Source organism: Camelus ferus, chromosome 11 (genome assembly GCF_009834535.1).
Source record: "Camelus ferus isolate YT-003-E chromosome 11, BCGSAC_Cfer_1.0, whole genome shotgun sequence".
Taxonomy (NCBI): domain Eukaryota; kingdom Metazoa; phylum Chordata; class Mammalia; order Artiodactyla; family Camelidae; genus Camelus; species Camelus ferus.
Genome location: NC_045706.1, coordinates 23,285,894 through 23,306,546, shown reverse-complemented (window position 1 = coordinate 23,306,546; position 20,653 = coordinate 23,285,894). Strand labels below are relative to the sequence as shown.

Here is a 20,653-nt window from a genome sequence, read left to right as displayed (position 1 = left end):
TGGTTTTGGGCCCCCTTCCTTCCTGCATCCTTCCCTCCTCCTCCTCCTCTCACTGCCTCACTGACACCCTGGCCCCTGGTCTGGGCACAGAGGGGACAGGAGTGGGCTGCCCAGAGTGCATCCTCTTCCCTCTGGTGCTCGGGAAGTTGAGTAGTAGGGCAGACAGGCTGATCCTGAAAAATGGAGGGAGGCAGGCCATGCGCTCTCTTCCTAAGAACCAGGGACGAGGCTGGGCCATGTCGCCCTGTGACTGGTGTCCTCTTGACCCCAGGGACAGCCCCCAACTCACCGGTGAGCCTGCCCGAGTCGCCAGTGACTCCCGGTGCGGGCCCTTGGAGTGATGAGTGCACCATTTGCTATGAACACGCGGTGGACACGGTCATCTACACATGTGGCCACATGTGCCTCTGCTACGCCTGCGGCCTGCGCCTCAAGAAGGCTCTGCACGCCTGCTGTCCCATCTGCCGCCGCCCCATCAAGGACATCATCAAGACCTACCGCAGCTCCTAGCGCGTCTTGGTACCCAACCCCACACACCCACCTCCTGGGACTCCAGCCCAGCTCCAGCTGAGGGGCAAGTCAATAGGGCCCCTTCTCTTCTTCCTCATTTTGGAAACTCTTTTCCCTTCTCATTAAACATGAGAACTGGGCCCTTAAAGGTATGGGGAGAAAAGGGGTATCAGGCAGGGAGATGAGGGCAGAAGCAAGTCACCTGCTCTCCTCTGCACGCTGAGGGCTAAATGGGGTTTCAGCCTCTCCTGATCCTTCCCTATCGGGTAGATTCCCAGGAAGTCCCTATAGCTCACGTGGCACCTTTGTGAGAATTAGAAAGTGTGTTCCTTTCTCCGGGCAGTTGCGGCCCTGAGCCTGAACATGTGGCTTGGCTAGTGGAGTATGGAGTTGGACCTCAGCCTCCATTTTCTCCCTCAGCCAACTGCCCTTGAGCAGTGCACAACCTGCGCAACAGCAGCTCTGGGCAGGCAGCTTCTGAGTTGTCGCCTTACTGTCTGACCTACACCTACCCTTTCCTTCCTCTTTTCCCTGCCACTTGGGTTTGGCAGCCAGGGGTGAGAAGGCCAGTGGCTACCTCTCTTCCTGGGCAGGCTGCAGCCTCCATGCCATGTCCTTCTCCTACTCACCCTGGATGGGTGGACACAGGCTACAGAAGCCTACAGGTTCTGGGTCCCTAGCCCCCTGGCCTGTTTGAGACGTGGAAGGCCCTTTCCTGGCCACAGCCCTTCTGCCCCAATCATCTTGCTGGATGCTGCTGCCCAGGGGTAGCCCCCTGGTTTGGGCTGGAGAGCGGGGTGTCTCTTCTGTCAGGTCTAAAGATCAGGTTTGTAGCTACCCTCTGACCTCTCCTCTCATGTTTCAGTGCTGTCCTGGGCCTGGTTGATCCTCATGGAAACTGTAGCATCCCCTGGAGGGACCAGGGCCCTGGGTTGGGGGTAGAGGGGTTCCCTGGAGTAAGAACAGCTTTTCCCCTTTATTTATTTATTTATTGGGTTTACAGGGGTTATTTGGGGGAGGGGGGTGAATTCCCATTCCCCAAACCCCTAGAAATGTTGCCCTCATAGGCAGGGTGCCTCATTGGAGGGGTCAGCAGTGGTAGTCATCACTCAGAGTCTTCCCCAGACTCCAGCCCAAAAGTCCACAGACAGCTCTGCTTACCATGAAATAGAACTCCGTAAGAAGGGGCTGAATTGGGAGGCCCTCCGGCAAATTGTGTCCGTTTTATAGAGAGGGCAACAGAGCCTCTGCAATGCCCTAGGGCCGGTGGATCACCCAGAGCCACAAAAGCAGGGTTATCTTAACTGACTCATGTACATCAGGAGGCCCAGGAGCTCCCCTCTCCACAAGGACATACAATATCCTGAGCAGGCGGAGGGAGGGGGAGCCCAGCTGGCCTAGTCACTGTAGGCACAGGGAGCCTGTTCTTAGGAAAGGCTATCCACTCCCAGGAACGATGAGAAGGAAGGGGCTGCTGTCCCAGCACCTCTAGCTTCTTATTCTTGATTCTGGGGTGTGGGAGTGCCCCCCAGCTGCTCTTAGGTCACAGTCATCTCAGCCCTGCATGCCCTGTCCTGACAGGCCACGGGCTGGGGTCAGCTCTCTGAGTCCTGGCCTCCCCCTAGCCTCCCAGCCCTCTGCCCCTTAGATGGCTTTTTTATGCCCACTGGCGCCTGCTTTGCCATGTGGCTGGCAGAGCATTGGATTCTAGACCTGGCCACTGACCAGTTGTGTGGCTCTGGCCAGGTCGTAGCCTCTCAGCCTCAGCTGTCACCTCTGTAAAATGATTGGGGGGTGGGGAGCAGACTTTCTGTATGACTCGAGGCAGTTCTTTGGTGACGGCTGCAGTGGGGTGGTGGTGGGACAGCACAGGGGGTCAGGATGCCAGGCTGGCGCTGTTTGAACCTGCTTTGCAGTGGGCCTTTGGGAAGTCATGGTTCTACTCTGGGTGTCTAATCCCCAGTCACTGAGCTTGTGGACCCCTTCTGTGGGAGTTGGGTGAGGTGGGGCTGGTGGTAGCCCCATCCAGTCAAGGTTCCCATCTGAGAGGCAGGAAAAGTCCTTAAGTGCAGGGGCTGTGTTGCCTGAGGGTCAGGGAGAGGAAGCCATCCATCTCATTGCCTCTGTTAGTGTGGGGTGGGGGGTAGCTGCTGCCTCCTTTGTGAACTTGGGTCACCGTGATTGTGAATAAAGGTGATTTCGTACCAGCCTGAGGGCTGTGCTGTGCAGCGTGGAGGGCTGGGGAGGGCTGGTGGGTGGGAGGGTGTGTGTCTGGTGGAGGCTCAGTTGTCCTGGATATGGAGGGGAGTCAAGAATCAGAAGACTCCCCGGAGTGAGAGAGGGGGCAGTGGCTGGAGCCTGACCTGGGGCTTAGGCAGCAGGGGCCGGAATGCCAGGTGAACCTTGCAAGCTGAAAGGGAGAAGCCACTGCCCTTTGGTGGTGGTGGCCCCAGGTCTGTGAGGAGCAGAGTTTGTAGGGGCAGGAGCAGGGGTGGTCCATGAGGCCTGCTCCTGTGACCTTTGTGGAAGGGCAGCGCCACCTAGGGACTGAAGAGAGGATGGCAGGTCCTCCACTCGGGTCAGCAGAGGCTGTCCATCCCTTACACAAGCCCAGACCCCTGCCTCTGGGAACTCAGCTGTGCTCCCACTGGTGGATGCAGAGGCTTATCCCAGATGGGTGGCACAGCAAGGGAGGCCTCTGGCAGGGACCTTTGGAGAAACTTTCTAAATGTGCTGAGTACATCTAGGGGGCTGCAGAAGCTGGGGAGTGGTGGAGGGGGTCCGGGTACAACATGGGAATTGAGCTCATTTGGCAAGATGGGCCTCAGAGGCACATGGGATACCTGCTTTGTTGCCCTCTCTCCTGGGAGCATGCTCTAGCTGCCCAGCCTCTGCCTGGCCTTGAATGGCCATGGGCTACTCCCCATACCAGGACTGCCCAGCCCTTCCCTGCTTACTGGAGTCTAGCAAAAGTAGGGGAAGGGCTGGGGCTCCAAGCTGAGGGGCCATGTAGACTGCTGGATGTGGGTCTTTGGCCCCAAGATCTGCATCTCTCTCTCAAAGCCTTGGCCACTGCCCAGAAAGCCTTGCAAAGGTGGAGAAGGGGGAGGAGCTTGAGCACGCTTCTCACCAGCTGCAGGAACTTACCTGCTTCCCCCCACCCCTCCAAAGTCCTCAGAGGGCTCTGGATCCTGCAGTTCACGCTGCACTTGAGATAATGTGGCTTTTGCCATTCAGCTGGATGAGTTTTCTGGTGGCAGGGAGAATCAGGAGATGATTCTGTTCAGTTAAAAAGGCCAGAAACTTTATTTAGTTTTCAGGGAAATACAAGATGCTTGTAAACATAAACAAAATACAAAACAAAACAACCCAAATTTTACAGTCTGGAAGCATGCCAAGACAGAGTATTTTCTGCAGACCAAAGAGTCCCGTCAAAATCATAAAGGACACCTGGAAAGTGGCAGGTCAAGGGGCTGGGTCCCTTCCCCAAGGACACTGCATTTTTTGTGATGAGAACAATTAAAAAAAAACACTATTAAAAATACTAGAAACATGGAGTCAGTTTAGCACCACCATTGATCCTGGAAATTTTTTAGCACATTTTCAAATTGACTGCACTTAATTCAATGTCCTTTTCTTCAGTTTCTCTGCTGAGCGGGGACAAGGGAACACCTCTTTGGACCCCACAGACTAGGCGCTGGGAGGGGTTGAGTGGACACAGTGCGGAACACCCCAGACATCCAGCAGTTCACGTGCACCATGCAGTCCACAAACCCATGCTTCATGAACCTTCCACTCACATCTGCCTTGCTTAGAAGTCACCTTCCTGCAGACCTCCCATAACTGGCAGTGAAACCCCTTTCCTATCCTGTGTCCTGGATCTAAAAACCTGTTGCAGAGAACAAGTTACAGATTCAAGAATGGTGGCTCTGGTTTACCCTTCTTTTTCTGAAACACTAAGAGCAGTATACCTTGGCCATAGGCCACTAAAAACGGTGAGTGTGCATTGCACCCCATCTTCTAAGTCACACCAGTGAGGCAGGGCTCAGCAAACTGAACAACCACAGGCAGCATCAGAGATACTCAAGAATAACTGGTGTGAACAGAAGAGCAAATGAGGTTTCTTTCCTCCCAGATACACCTGATGGTGTCTGGACCCTGAGGATCCGGGGGTGGGTGGTGGGTCCCTACTGCATGATTCATTACGGTCACTGGTCTCTGATTCAAGCACTTCAAGAGACTAGCTCTGGATTGGACAAAGGCAGGTGGGCAAAACCAGCCTGGAAACTGGGAGATGGATGACTGTTCTAGAGCCAGGGCCTCCAAATTCAAAGATTGGTTTGTTACTGGCAACTTTGCCTCTGCACTGAGTAAATCAATGACCATTAAGAACCTCTCAGGGACCCAACCTGTGGCCCAGCAAGTAATTGTTTCCTAAGGCCAGCTTATTCTACAGCCAAATCTTAGGGCTTTTCCAACCTGCTCTGGTGGGACCCTTGGATGTTGGATCACTAAATTCCCTTGCTACCTGCTCTCTTCTTCCTGAAACATTCAGAATTGACTTCTTCCTCCTTTCTAATAAAGACAAAATTCCAGACTCCAAGCCCTCTGTCAACCTTCTCACACTTTTCCCTTTCTGCCTAGAAGACATCCTCTTCTGGAAGCCACTTCCCAGGGAAGGGAAGCCCCAGCAACCCCAAACACGCACTCACCCATCTCACCGACGTGCCTCTCACTCACTTCCAACATGCTCGATCCATACTTTTGCTTTAAAACAACAATTCTTCCTTCCTTCCTTTCTCCCACTCTCTTGCCTCCTGAGATCCAGCCCGTTAGCCAGGGTAGAAATGGGAGCAAAGGAGGGAACTTCATCTCAGGGACTCATTCTCTAAGGACCATTAAGTTCTGGGATGGGAGAAGGGGCTGATTGTCTGGTTGAAGTACAAACTCAAGATTAAAAAGATAGGGTCGGGGAAAGGGGATTGCAGGGTAAAACCAACTTTATAGGTAGGTTGGGATCAAGCCCTTGGAAGGCAGAGTCCTCCACTCAGTCTGTAAGCACCAATGTACCCAGCTTCTGGCCTGGGGACCCAGGTACATGGGACAAAACAGGAGGGATGCTAGTATCAGTGGGTTTGTTCTTCCTGAAGTGAAGCTATGTCTCTGACCCTGTTCTGTCAATGCTCTGGTCAAAGAGCCTGACAACCACAGAGCCCACCCCACACAGGGATTGTGATTTAAGTAAAAAACTCAGTAATGTCAAGGGGGAGCCCTGCACACGATTCCTGTGATGTGTTCAGTCGGGGCCTGCAGTCTAGACCAGAAGAGGTGATGGTGCACAGGCAGGTCTGCTGAGCTCCCCGTGACCAAGTTCCCACCCTGACCCACCTGACCCGCCCTCAGACACACAAGAACTGAGGGCCAGCAGCTCCCGTGCCACGGGAATTCCCGCAGTGGTGACACGCACGGCAGAGGCTGGGAGGTAGCCTGCTAGACACGTGTGTGGGCAGGTGACCCAGTGTAACCACCTCAGCACGTCCACACCCAGCGGCATTGCTTCCACATCTTCATTTTGGAACCTGGGACGATGGCCTGGGCTGCTTCTGCTAGATCTGTTAATGCCAGTGTGAAGTTTCCAACTAAATACTTAATAAAATAATTACAAAAAAATAAAAGACACATTGCACTCTCCAGCCAGAATTACGCGTGTGAATAACACATACACTTGCTGCCAGAAGCTGAGTCCCGTGGGGCCTGCCCAATGCCAAGGACTTGTTCAATGGAGACAGCTTGCCCAGTATTTTTTTCTCTAACCCCATGTTATTTAGTCCAAGTGGGAAATTACCAACACTCGCACGTGCGCACACGCGTGCACAAGCACAACACACACTTCAACAACACACAGCCCTCAAAAAAGTGAGGGAATCTTAATTCTTTAGCAATGTGGATGATTCTCTTTCCACAGAGCTCTGCAATAAGGTTCTCGAAGATTTGGACACACAGATGTATACACTCCAAGGAGAGACACCCACACAAACAGGGGCACAGTCCTGCTCTGGGCACGCAGATCCATATTTGTACAAAAATTCACCAAAAGGGTTGGAGCAGCAAGCATACAGTACTGGAGGTGGAGGGGACAAGCCAGTAAGGATGTCCCTGTTGCCCTGACGGGCAGAGCTCCAACGGCTTGGACCCAGAGACTTCCCATCCTGTTGCTCTCTCTACCGGTACCCAGTTCAGAGGTGGCGGTTTGGTACCTGTTGTGGGCAGCTCTGTCTGCAGGGACCTCAGCGGGCTCCTCTGATGCTTCTCTGAGACCTTGTGAGGACTGTCGGGGTGTTGAGCAGACACAGGGCTCACACCTCAGGCTGAAGTCATTGAGATGAACGGGTGGCCCCGGCTCAGCACCAGGCCCAGCTGCAGGCTTGTGGGAATTGCTGTGTCACTGGGGATGTCAGGCTCGAGGCACCAACATCCCCCCAAAAAGGATTTGGTTATATCTAGGGTTCCTGCCCATAAACTGCACTTGAGGTTATATAGTTTTAAGAAAACTCAAACATACACCAGAAGGATCATGACCCAAACATCAGGAGGCTGGGGTGAGAGAGGGCTGCTGAGGGTGATTTTCAGGACAGGTCTTTCTGAGCAGCTGGCTGAAAAACAACAGAAATGAAAACACGGAATGGTTCCTGGAGATCCTTGCTCTGTGCCGAGGGCTGGGGCTCTGGAAGGCCAAGCGCCCCATGCTGCTTCCCTGAATCCCTTTCTTGTGGGTGGATGACACCCAGCAGAAGGGGCTGCCCTCTGGCGGGGACCTCTGCCATCTTGCCAGGGAAGAGGGAGGGGGAGGGAGAGGGAGGAGTAAAACATCAATACCCAGGTCACCTGTCGGTTCCACAGCTCTGACTCCTCCAAGCAGCCCCACCTCCCCTGGCGACAGACCAGGCCTCCCACCACTGTCCCAGCAAGCCCTGGCATCCGTCTTGATAATATTGCACTTTTCCTGTCTCTCAGATTGTTTTCATTTTCGATTGAGAATGCAAAGTATTTGGGGGGGGGGGAGTGAGTAACCTTAAAGAAACAATATATTAGTTAAATACAAAAACAGGAAAAGTAGGGATTACTTTATCTTCTTTTTTTCCTTAAAAACAAAACAAACTACCAAACCAAGGTCTAAACTTAAATAGTTCTACACCTACTCTGCAAATACTAGTAATATGAAAATAATGCTTGACTGAAATTCCCTTGTCTTTTTTCCTTAGATGATAAAAGTAGTAACATGCCTTGCTGAGGAAAGCAACGGATATAAACGCCAGTAAAATACACTGCTCTAACATCTGAAAGTGATTAAAACGATTCTATATAATGCCTTCGTCAAGATGGAGAATGGAGGAGGAAGACAGAGGAGCCTGTGGGGCCAGGCTGGGGTAGATGCAGCCAAGGGCTGGTGAAGAGGGTCTGGCCACAGCTGGGGCAGATGGCACACCCACTGTTCAGCTTGTCCCTTCTGGCTCCCTCTTGCTGCCTCCAGGGTCCCTTGGCCTAGTGGGAACAGTATGGTGGGGCCAGGGAGCCCAGCCAGGCCCCTGATAAAAAGTGGGAGAGAGATGAAGACATTTTTTTCCCCTTGTAATAAAAGAAAAAAGTCTTTAAACTGAAAGAAAAAGCACCAAATGATGCATCTTCAGGCATTATATAAACCTCAATAATGACCTCAGAAGGGCTCATTATGATTAAAGTTGCAGTATACAGCAATACAACGTCATTTCACATTTTCAATCGCAACTAATGGAAAACTAAGTTTGGACACTGCTGAGATTTCATTTTTCTTTTTCCTTTTTTAGTCCAATATGGTTTTCCTCCAGGTGGGTCAGAGCCACAGGCCCCTCCCTCCTCCACCTGCTGCCAGCAGTACCCTCCAACATCACAAAGCAGCTCAGTAGCTCTAGGGAAAAGCCTTCTTGCCCTGGGCACGGCTAGGAGTCCAGGGGCACAAGGCCTGGCATCCCCTGGCCATGTTTGAGAGGGACTGGCATGCACCCTTCTTGCTTCAAGTATTAATATTCTCTTTGGGTTTGCAGGGTTTGTGCTGTGCTGTGAATTAGGGGGTGATGGGAAGGGCGAGGGGTGAAGACGGGGCACGGCAATCCCTGTTCATTGCCCAAATCTACACGCTGTCACCAGGTGGCAGCATTCCCCACTTTTCCTGGATGCCTGAGCAACTCCCAGCCATCCTTGGGCTGGTTGTCTCAATGTAAACATGATGACCACACAATAAACTCTAATGGGGGGGGGGGGAAGTGGGGAGGAGTGCAGGGAGGGAGGCAGTGGGGAAGTCTGCCATTAACTAGCTATGTGATTTGGGGGACGCTAATTCCTGTCTTTGGGCTGCAGTAACAGGAGGGGATGGGATGGAGTGACCTTGGAGAGACGGTCCTTGGAGGCGGGTGGGGAGCTGGGAGAACACAGGCCTCATGGGTGGTAGAGAGCCCCACGGGGCAGTACAGACACTGAGGAAAGGCAGGGAAAGACAGGCCCTGGGGAGCACTGTGGTCCAGTCTGACTGAGATGCTCTGTGCTTGGCAGATGCGTCCTGCACTCCTTCCTGGCCTGGCTGGCGTGTTACTGTTTGAACTGGCTCAGTGCAGACATTGAGGAGTGAGGCCGCTGGGGCCCTCCCCCTGGAAGATAGCTACGTGGAAGGTCCTTTAACCTGACAGTCACTCTACTTTTAAATTTTATTTTAAATAATCATAAATTATTTTTTTTAATAAATAATGTGCTGCTTAAAAATGAGAAAAGTATATACTGCATCTTTAAGTAATGCACTTTGCTCTCTGGGTTTCTTTCCACTCCACCTTATTAAAGTGCATTAATTAAAAAATAATGAACCACTTCTTTATCATTATTGTTCAAATAAGTCCAAATAATATTACTATGAAGACACTACACCACTACCATTAGTACTGCAATCTAGCAGATTAACTCAACATCCTGCTCTATTTAATACTGTCCAGCAGAAGAAAAGAACTAATTTCAACTTTAAACAAACTCACAAACAAAACAAAAGGAAGCAAAATCTCACCACGGCCCTTCCAACAAAGAACAGGAGCAGTTTGCTGAGCTGCCAGGCATCAGTACTGCGAGGGAGGAGGGATGAGGGCGCAAGACGGTCCCGTACTGCTCTTCAGGCAACAGACACTGCCTGGGTGGGGAGCAGGGGTGGAGGAAGGTCCCTTCGTCCTCAGTCCAGGATCTGGCAGCTGAATCAGCGGCTGTGAAGCCGGATCTGTCTGCAATCAAAGGCACGTGTGGAAATCCACTCCCAGCGAAGGGTGAGTCCTTGGGGAGGCCGCTTTGGCCTCTTGAAACATCAGCGATTGAAAGACACCACCCAGAGTTGATGGGGACTTTATTCTCTCCCTTCTCTCTTCACAGGGGCACTGCCCCTCGAGAAGACCAGGTCGGCTCCTGGCCCAGGGATCTTTGTCTTCTCAGGCGCCTGCGGCATCACTTGCAGGCCAGGGGGTGGCTGGTGGTATCTGCCCAGTGGGGTCCCTCGGCCCAGGGTCGGGGTGACAGCTGCTTCTCCACAGGCCACGCATATTCGGGTCCTGCCCAGGCAAGAGAACGAATGCTGCCCCTCTCCTGAACACCACGCCCCTCCCCGGGGAGGGCTTTACCCCACTGAGGTTGGGCAAGGACCAGGAGAGCAGCGTTTCCGCTTTGCCACGCCTGGGACCAGGGCTTCTCCAGCCTGAAATCCCTCCGGCAAGTGCCAAGATCCGGTACTGTCTACACAGTGGATACCAAATGAAGCGACTTTGGATTGTGGAGAGGGAAAACACAAAACAAACCAATCTCTCCACAAGAGTACGACAGAAAGGCCATCCACCACCCATCCCATCCCATGAGGCTGACCGCCCTTGGGCCCCCAAACAACCCCTAAAATAAGACCAAAACCCTAGGCCCGACAGAGAAGCCCCAAAGCAATACACCTCTCCCAAAACATGCAAAGGAACTGCCCACCCAGAAATACCTAAAATAAAGTCTGTGCAGACTATGAAAAGATCGACGGCTCTGCCCACCCCCTCTGTAAACCCCGGGGGTGGTGGTCCTCCACCAGGCTGTCCCAGGCAGGGCGGCTGGCTTCCAAAGGCCAGCTGCAGTGATGGCTAAGAAAGGCGGTCCTTGCTGGCACCGGGGAAACTGCTGTTTCTTCAGTTGGCCCTGGGACAGCCTGAGCTCACAGGGGATGCGTCCGAGCCCCAGGGCCAGTGGTGTCTCCGACCACACCCACCCGTGGCGGGTGGCAGTAATCCCTGGGAAACTAGCGTAATTCACGAACACAGATTAGGATGATACAAGGGCTACCTCTGGGGGCAACATGCCAGCAGCTGAAACCAGGCTAAGCAGAAGCAGGGCACGGGAGGCCCCCACAACCACATATTTTCCAGATTTGCAGCCAAGGCACAAAATAGGGTTTCCCACACGGCCTGTCCCAAATGGCGCCAAGTCCGTCAGCAAAGCCCCCAAGGTGCACATGTGGGGCTCAGCTTTCTTGCCTCTGGTCCCAGGCTGCCCCTGCCCATTCCCCTCCCTGCTCATTGTGGGCACCCCTCCCTGCCCCAGACGTTTTCAGCTGGGGGACAGCCTGGAGGGGTGCATCTTTGAGGTCACACATTCTATAGGTTTAATGTTGTCCTCCCCCACCCCCTCCCATTTTCCCTTTCCCTTTGTCTTATCTCACAGCTCACCCACACTAAGGCTGGAAGGACCCACGGCCCCCATTAGTTCTTCTTCTCTAGGTAGTTGGAGGGCACCCAGCCTTTGAAGGGCTTCACCCCATCCAGGATCTGGCAGTACCACCAGCCATTGGGGTTCCTCTCCAGGACCTCCATGGACACGCCCTCCTGAAAGCCCGCTGTCTCCTCATCCCCCTCGTAGTCTGCGATAGAGACGTACACATCTTTGAGGTTGTTGTGGATGAACTGGGACTTCTCAATGGGCTTGGGGCGCACGGGGGACACGGGGATGCCGTTGCGCTGGGTGGGCAGGATAGGGCTGTCTGAGCCCTGGCTGGCGGCCCGTTCGGCCAGGCGGCCCTTGGCCTCTGCAGCTGCTGAGCGGGCAGTGCTGAAGGAGGAGTTCCGGCGGACGCCTCGGAGGCCGTCAGTGGCTGTCAGCGACTCGTTCCTCCGTAGGGCACAGGACAGGTTGCTGTCCTTGGGTGGTGGGGACACAAACACCGACTGGGGCCTCACTGCCACCTGCCGCACACCATTCCTCATCTTCACCGCCCCGGCGCCCGAGGTCTTGACAAAGCCCCCAGGAGGCTTGGAGGGGATGGGTGGTGTGGCCCTCTTGTTTTGGTTGACGGTGTTCAGCGCTTGGACCCGCTTCTCGATTTTTTCCAGGCTGTCTGACTTGCCCTCATTCTGCTTGCTCCTGGCAGTTACTGTATCCAGCTCTTTGCCTAGGGGGTCGGGTTGCTCGTTCTCGCCAAGCACCAAGTAGTGGGAGGGGGCCCAGCCCTCCAGGTCTCCAAACCTCACATACCACCAGCCGCTTTCCAGCTTCTCAAGCACCTGCACCTCCACGCCTGCGGGGAAGCTGATCTCTGAGTCCTGGACCTTCTGGTAGGCACTACATGTCGTGTAGGAGGTGGCCTGCCCTTCCTGCCCCTTCTTGGTGGAACACGACGGGGTGGTAGCCGGGAGGGTGATGAGGTCGGCCGAGCCTCTCCTGGACCCCTCATTGGGGCCCTCGAAGGCTGTCTGGGGGGGCAGTTCTGAATCTTCGCTCTTGGAGCCCTTGAGGCCACCCCGGAGCTGACCTGTGGGCCTCAGCTGGCGCCGTAAAGTGCTGATATCCATCTTCTCTTGACTCTGGGACTCTGCGCGGTTCAGGAAGGGCTTGGGCCGAACTGATGGCTTGGCACGGGCACAGGAGGTCAGCCCAGCCTTCAGGTCAGTGTCCTTCTTCACCCCAACCTTAGGAGTGCCGCGGATTCCCGCATCCGAGGCAGAACGGGGCTTCAGGTCCCCACTGTTCTTGGACAAGGATGAGGAGGAAGAGGAGGAGGAGGAGGAACAGGTGGTGTTGATGGTGATGGATGAAGAAAAGGAGGCTGAGGAGTGGTTCTTCCCCAATTCTGCCTGGGCATTCTTCTCTGCTTTGAGCTTTAGGAGTGATGACGATTTGGGGGAGCCTGATTTGGGGGAGTTTTTCCTGGCAAGGGACAGCGGGGAGCCGCCTGGAGAGTCACTGTCGCGGGAGGAGCGTCTGGCTGACAGGGCATCCTCTGCACACGGCCGGAAGCCCTCGTTCTCATAGATGGTCTCTTCCTCCAGGGCCACGTCCTCGGCAGACCCACCCACCTTGAAGTGGGCACGCTGCAACGAGGAGGCGGGCGAGGGCCTGTGGGGCTGGGCTGGCCGCCTGTCCCCCGAGCCACCATCTTCTGCGGGCTCCTCGCTCAGCTCCGGCTCTGAGTCAAAGCCAAAGGCAGGGATGTCATACTCAGGCTCCTCGTACTTGAGCCTCAGCGGAGAGTCCTGGCTCTCGCCAGCGCCCACTGGACCCTCCTCGGCCTCCTTGGGCTTGCTGGGTGGCGCCGGCGGGGGCACCTTGGGCCGTGTTAGGGTGCTCGTGCGGCGGCTCAGGTTGGGCTTCTTGCGCTTATCAATGTACGACGCTGGGGCCCAGCCCTCCTTCTCACCGATCTGCACATACCACCAGCCGCCTGAGTTTTTGTCGATGACCTAGGGAGAAGGGGCGGACAGGCCAGTGAGCTGGGAGGATCGCTGTTGCCCTAAGATGTGCTAGGCTAGGAGCTTCATACTTTGGCTCTAGGAGACATTATCTCCATTTCACAGATGAGCAAACTGAGCTGGGACCTAAATCAGTAAGTGATGGGTTCTATCATCTCCTGGATCGGGGGAGCTCCTACTCTCCAAGGGCCACCCTCCAGCTCCTCCAAGTCAACACCCTGGTCAAGCTAGTCTCCATTACTAGATCCTCACTTCTCCTCCTGCTGAGCTAATACACTTAGAAGATACACTGTTCCCAGTCCCTACAAAACCCAACTCGCCATGGACCCATGTGTACAAAAGACTGCCATTCTACCACTGCCATCCTTGTTTCACTCCCATATTGCTAGGTCCTCCCTCAGTGACCCTGGAAAGGGTCTCTCAGGTCAGAAGAGAACAGGAGGGTGCAGGTGAGTGGAACTGGGAGTTAAGGCCTAAGGCCAGAGCCTCTCTGGTTTGCCCACTGCCTGTGGTTACTTCATAACATGTGGGATCCCACTGAAATCCCACTAGCTGAAGAAATTTCCAGTGGAATGGAAAGTTTTCAGTCATTTCCATGTTAGTATAAACTAGTTCAAGGAGCTGCCTTCTTAACTTCAATTTGAGATTGGCTAAAGGCTATGAGTGTGGTTGCTGGTTGTTCTGAGGTCCATTTGGATTAGGGAACATAAATGGAAGATGCAGTTGGCCTTCCATGGTGGCAGGTTGTATATCCATGGATACGGAGGGCTGACTGAATTGTGCCATCTTATATAAGGACCTTGAGCATCCCGGGATTTTGGTAACTCTTGGGGATCATGGAACCAATTCCCCACAGATACCAAGGGACAACTGTAATTTGGGACTGTGGGACATTCCTAGAGGAAGAGGTCCCAGGGAGGAGAAGGGAAGCACAAAAACATTAGCACTGGGGGAAGTGGGGCGAAGGAGGGAGGACAGAAAGAGACTACCAAAGGCAAGCCCTGTGTGAGGCCAGCCCTCTGCAGCCCCCATCCTTCCTTTTGTCCTATATTCCATCCTTCGCTCTGCCCACTCCATACTCAAAATTTATGCCTGGGTGGATCCTCAGTATGAGAGTTCTCTTATATTATGAGCTTTGTAGGCTCTTCTGGAAGCACAAGCACCACGGAGAGAATGATTTCTCCTGAAAATTTGGTTCAAAGTTTCAGACATGTGCTGTAACACATTCACACTGGGAATCACCCACTTCACTAGACAGAGACTGCCCAATTACTTGTCTGACAGTTTTACAGGTATTAACAGGATTTAGCTTCATCACCACACAGAGCCACTCAGGAGAAATGACTGAGTCACAGATCTTCTCTGGTCCCAGGAATGCCATGTTCAGTGCCAGCCACAAAGCAGAGTTTCAGAAATGCTAGGATATGGGCCGGGAGGGAACATGACAGGGTCTGTCACTCCATTTGCAGAGAGAAATGATCAAAGCCTGGGGGAGAAGCGACTGCATCAGATGTCAGAGGGGCCTGTGGTGTGGACGTGGCCAGAAGCCAGGTCCTCGGTATCTTACTTTGGCTGCCTGGACCACATTCTTCCAACAACAGCGCTTCCTACTGTGGGTTTTGCGGAATTCTGGCCCCCAGGTGCACCTGGGAGAGGATGTCTAGGCAAAGCTGCCTTTTCTGGTCCCCTCTTGGAGACACACAGTGACATCCCCATATCACAGGCTCTGAGAAGTTATGCAATTCAAACAACAAAACCGGTTGGATTTTGTTTAACTCACTGTCTTCAGAACTCATTCGATCCCAGAAGCCCTTTGTTTCAAGGCGCCCCAGCACAAGCTCCTGTAATGCTTTGGGAAATGCTGCTGTGAGGGAGCTGGGTGGAGACACGAGCCGGGGTCTCTAGTCCTGGCCATAGCACTGACTGGCTTTAGGCAAATTTTCATCCCTGCAGGGTCTTGTTTCTACACCTTTCCTGCCTGCCCTCAGGAACGTTGCCAACAAGACATAAATGGGAAACATGGTAGGTCTTTAACCAGCCTGAGTTATAACCCTTCCCCTCATGGCCCAAGGCTCACCTCTGCCTTCTGTCCACCCCGAAAGCTGATCCCATCAGAAATGCACGACTGGAATTCCGCAATGGTGTAGTACTCGACCTCAACAGAAGGGGGCTCTGGTGGCTTCGGCAGCTGGAACCCCTAAGGCAGAGAAAACAGTGAGCAAGACCCATCCGGTCAAATCCATAATAGAGGCAAGTGTGGCGGTTACACCAGTGGACTCAAGTCTCAGGCTGTCTCCCCAAGAGATCCCTTTCTTGACCAGGCTCTCTAAGAATCAATCCCTAGGAGTCACTTGAATCAATTGTCTGAGCTATCAAAATGATCATCTAGTTATAAATTTCCTTCCTTATATCCTTTGGAGTCCAATTTTCAGAAGCCGCAACAGCCAGGTCCCAAAATGAAAGTTAAGAAGCTGAGAAATTGTTGTAAGAAAGCCCATGCACACTGTCACACTGTCTCCTGGAAGAGAAGAGTTATGTCCTTGAGTCTCAGGTGAAGTGCCACCGGGGTGACACCTAGCTGCAGAGGTGGGATGGGTGTAAGGGGCATGGGGTTGGTGAGAAGAGCCCTTGGTCTGTCATCATGATGATGCCAAGTGGTCAGGCAAGCACAGAATAAAGCTCAGGATCCTTTGCCCTGGGGTGGGGTGGAACATGCTGGGAAGCCTAAATGTTTCCTAGAAGCTGGTACATCAGTATCTAAGCCTGACATGTGGGGACGTTGTAAGCCTCAGTCACCCATGTTACAAATGTTTGTTGTGTGTCTACTGGGTGCCAGGCCCTGGTCCAAGGCACCAGGCATCCAAGAGTAAACCAAAAGGACAGCCCCCTTGTCCTTGTGGAGAGGACATTCCAGCTTCAGCCCGTCTCTACTCTGGTGAACACAGACTTGGTGCCTCCCCATTACTCCCAGTATGTCCCGGTATCAGTTAAAACAAAACAATTTTTATTAAAAAGGTACATGTGTTTGGGAGGCTAGAGAGGGGAAAGCAGCTGTAGTGTAGCAGGAAGACCTCAAAAGACCTCTGCCTTGCAGCTGGACACACGTGGGCTCCAGTCCCAGCTCAGCAATTCACCAGCTGCATGGCCCTGTGTAAGGCCCCTGACCTCTCCGAGCCTCAGTCTCCTCATCTCTAAAATGGAACTAACAACAGGGTCATGAAGAGGACCACTGAGATAATGAACATAACTTCTGGTCCAGCCAGGGGTATAAGAAGAGCTCCATAAATAGAAGCCAGAGCTGAATCCTCTTCCTGATACACTATACTATTCCTCTTAACCTGCCTGGTCCTTCAAGGCTCAGCATGTTCTAATCCTGCCAGTCACAGCTGGGTCACCTTGGGTCAGAGTGAGTGAAGGGTGGGAGGAAGCTGGTTTTGAGGGACCAGACATGATCCAGTCAACTTTCCCCACCTGGTGCCTGGCCCTGCAGCCGTGCATGTGCGCAGGTGAGGCCCAGGTCCCAGCCTGGCCGGGACCCCCAGCCAGTGAGAGGCAGCCCTGCCTGGCTGGAACAAACAGCTCTGCCTCAGCAAGCCCTGCTTTTGGGAGGCGTGGAAGGTACTACCCCATTCTTGCCAAAATCAAGTCTGTCTCAAAATAATCAGCTGGGGCTGAGAGAGATGGGAGGAAAGAACTCGGCAATCAGCTGTGTAAAACGCGACGGGGAACAAGACAGGAACTCCACTCAGGCTGATGGCCAAGGCAAGGATGTTCGCATGTCCAGGGGCCAAATCTTCAAAAATCCCATTTACTGAAGGCCCACTCCTCCAGTGACAGCAGTTGTCCCCCTCTCCCAGGCAGATGTCACTGACCACAGTAAGTATTGTTAAGCCCAGATGTGACTTCGAATCCTTGTTCGTACACAGTGCACAGAGAGCTGACACAGGAAATGGAAAGCTGATGGCCAGCCCTCTGCACACAGCGTCTCATCTCATCCTTACAGCAGCCCTGGGAGATGGCTGGCACTGTCCTCAACTCATAAATAAGGAAACTGAGGCTTGTGGAGAGCAAACTTGCCCAGGCGCTTGCTGTTTCTAAGTGTCAGAAGTGGAATATGAATCCGTGCCTAGCAGGCTCGAAGCCCTGTTCTTTCCACTACATCCCACTGCCCTGGGTAACAGGTTCTCAGTTCTAGGGCTCTCAGCCTGTCACCAGCATCACTGCTGCCCCGAGCCCCAGCACCCTGAGTGCACATCTGCCTCCCTGATGGTCTGGATGCCAGGAAACCACCCACAGGAGCCAGGGTTCCCAGCAGCACTGAGCCTCTTTGAGCTTCAGCATAAGCCAGTCCCTGCTATTTACCACCCTTCTCCCCTGAGTTTGAGCCCTGGTCTGCCCTCTGCCCTCCCAGGCTCTGGCATCCACCACAATCCATCAGATACGCCCAAGCAAGGAAGGCAAAGCTGAAGGGCTTCCAGGCTCTCATGGACAGCAGCCCCACTTCCAGCCCCTGGCAATGCCCTGGCCGGACACTCTTGCCAGCCAGTCTAAATGTTTATGTCTGCCAGTGTGGTGGCGGGATGGATTTATTTAGCTTTGGAGTGCAGTGTGTTTTTGATTACAAACTGTCCAGCTAGGCCGCAGAGAGGCTGGGATCCTCAGGCTTCCCTCCCTGCCCCCAGCCCCATGAAGCTGGAAGCCTCAGCCTGGCCCTGGGGAAGCTCTGGGCTAACAGGCTCTGCAGTGGGACAGCCAGTTAACGGGGGCTGCTACCATGCCCCCAACGCCAGAAGAGGAACAAGGGAGAAAAAAAAAATTCAACACACATACCAGACTGGACTCTCTGCGAGGTGGAGGCCTTGTCCTTAGGTTTGGGGAGCCTAGCAGAAGAAACAGGGCTTCAGAAATCCCAGCCAGACAACAGTGCCTTCCCCACCTCCCCTGGGTGTGGCCGCCTCCTGACCCTCCTGACCCTGGAAAGTTCCTGCTTTTGTCCTGCATTTATGAAGAACTCATGCTCTCAGCCACTACTGGCACTACACGTGGGCTCCTTCAGTGGGAAGCCACAGCCCTTTAAGCTTCCTTGGCTATGTTTCAAGGGGATCCATGAACCCTCTAAAATGATGTGCACATTTGAAAATGTATGAACATAGAGGCATTTTTCAGGGGAAAGGGGAGATAACTTTATCGGATTCTCAGAGTTAGAAGGAGAGACCATGTCTATTTCTTGTTCCCTACTGAATCCTTAGAAGCTAGCACAGTGCCAGGTAAGAGGGGGCACCCAAAAAACGTTTCCCAAGTGATACTCAAAAGGTTTCAGGCACAGAGCTAACTTAACCAAGTTTAGGACTAAACTTAAAAACAGCTTTCCTCCAGATTTTAAGGGAAGCTCGTCTCTCGTAACAGATTAACCCTCAACCATAGGCACCATTGTGCCAGAGATGCTAGAGAACTGGAGGGACCAGCAGCTGGTTTCTCCTGTAAGAAAGGAGACTCATGAAGAATGCCACTTAAAACTGCTCGTGGAAAGACGTACAGTCACCCTTTCAAGTCTTTTAGGTTTCCAGTAACTGGTGGAAGGAGACAGGGGAGGATGGCTAAGACTCAGCAAGATGTTCCAGCAGCTGTCACTCAGAAGGCAGCCTTGCGTCGAGGGCCCCCACTGCACAGCCCGGACAACTACACTTCTCTGCAAAGTGACCCTTCCTGGCTCTCTGCTAGAGGAGGAGGGAGTGCTACCAGGTTACATACTCATGTAATATCTCTTCGGTAGAGGAGCTGGAAGGAACTGCCTTGTACACTCTTGTAATTAGCATGGGATAAGTTGACAGAGTGAGGCTGGGGTCAAAGGTCTGTCTGCATCTCAGGAAGAAAATGATACAGGGAGCATGCACCCTGCTCTGGCTTTTCTTGTATCTCATGCCCCCTCTCTAAAGAGCAGTGCTGTGAGGACCCAGGGGTCAGAGACTCTTACTGATCTGGGCCCTCTGAGGGGCAATCCTGGCCACGGCTGGGGAGCCCTGGGCCAGCTTGGAGACGGTCCTCTCAGGGACACCCAGGGCGCTGCCATTGGAGGCGTTGCAGAGGATGGGCAGGCTGATCTCCTTCTTGGCAATGGGGGCTTCTGGGCCCTCGCCTTCGGCAGGCAGCGCCTCCTTGTCGCTGGACGCCTTCTTGTTCAGCAGGTTGCTGATCTCCATGATGTTCCCGATGATCTCCACTGGGCCTGCCAGGTTCTTCTTCCGTGCTGGCAGGTCGTCCTTGGCTTTCTTCAGGTAGGATGCTGGCGCCCAGCCCTCTTTGCCCAGGTATCTGCGGGGAGGAGTGGGACACAGCGTCATGAGAGCCCCCCTGCTAGGCCCCAGGCTCTATCTGGCCTTGTCCAGCTGAGCCTTCTCTGCCATGCTCTGCAAGACACTTGGCAAAGCCATAACTCTGGACAGAACTGGAACTGAGGGCAGGTGGAAAAGACACCAGAACACCATTTCTCCCTCTTTATCTCCTGTTCTTTGCCTGATCTCCCTTACTGTGGGTTCCCGTCATTTGCAAAGTCAGGTAAGCATGGGACCTTGGGATGAGAAGGCTGCACAAATTTGGGGTTGCCCAAAAGGTAGGCTTTGCAATGGCCTGCTACCTCACCACAGCAGAGGGCAATTCTAGAGATAAGAAATGAGAAGGTGTATAGAGTTAAATGCCCAGTCAAAAAAGGAAGTACAATCAGACAGGTGAAGAGGTAGCAAAAGTGAATTAGGAAACCTGAGTCCTGGTCTACAGTACCTTGGACAGGTCCCTACAAGTCAAGTTTTTCCTCTTCTGCAAAATGCTGGGATAGAGTAGCTGCAAATATTCATCCAGAAGGACAGACATATTGCGACCAACGAGGAAGATGTCTATGAAGGAAAGTGAGTGAGTGTGGAAAGCATCGGCACTGCTGCAGGAAGAGCAATCGGGTCAAGTTCACAGAACAAGTTCATACACAGACCAATGTTTCAAAGTAGTGGGGTAAGGACGGATTATTCAGTGAGTGATCTAGGGACAACTGAAGATCCAGATAGGAGAAACAAGTGAAACTCTGGCCTCACAGCTGTGTAGCAAAATTAAAAATGCAAGGCGTGAGTATCTGCTTCATCTTGGGGGTTGAGAAAATCTTTCTAAATGGAACTCCAAAAGCCGAAAGAAACCATAAAGGAAAAGACCAAATAAAGCACATGACTGGATAAAATTAAAGCCTTTGGTATGGCAAAACAAAAACAAAATGGAACAAAACAAAACAAAATGAAAACAAAACCAAAACCCATAAATAAGAGCAAAAGGCAAATGACAGGGCTGACTTAATTTTAGGGGATTTGCTGACTTCTGAAAACAAGCTT

The 20,653-nt window shown here is 53.1% G+C and overlaps 2 protein-coding genes across 9 annotated transcripts in view; one reads left to right on the top strand and one right to left on the bottom strand.

The window, feature by feature from the left end:
• The window catches only part of NEURL1 (neuralized E3 ubiquitin protein ligase 1), a 70,458-nt gene extending 67,739 nt beyond the window's left edge, over window positions 1-2,719 (top strand). For all 5 annotated transcript variants that reach the window (XM_032491008.1, XM_032491010.1, XM_032491009.1 and 2 more), the window contains one exon: window positions 272-2,719. In XM_032491008.1, the coding sequence (XP_032346899.1) occupies window positions 272-510 (239 nt within the window). In that variant the 3' untranslated portion in view covers window positions 511-2,719. The remainder of the gene's footprint in view (window positions 1-271) is intronic.
• A 1,073-nt stretch (window positions 2,720-3,792) lies between these two features.
• Window positions 3,793-20,653, bottom strand: part of SH3PXD2A (SH3 and PX domains 2A) — a 230,898-nt gene continuing 214,037 nt past the window's right edge. For all 4 annotated transcript variants that reach the window (XM_014557825.2, XM_014557826.2, XM_032491006.1 and 1 more), the window contains 4 exons: window positions 19,258-19,595; window positions 18,114-18,163; window positions 15,361-15,480; window positions 3,793-13,274 (listed from right to left, as the gene is read on the bottom strand). In XM_014557825.2, coding sequence (XP_014413311.1) covers window positions 11,301-13,274; window positions 15,361-15,480; window positions 18,114-18,163; window positions 19,258-19,595 — 2,482 coding nt within the window. In that variant the 3' untranslated portion in view covers window positions 3,793-11,300. The remainder of the gene's footprint in view (window positions 13,275-15,360; window positions 15,481-18,113; window positions 18,164-19,257; window positions 19,596-20,653) is intronic.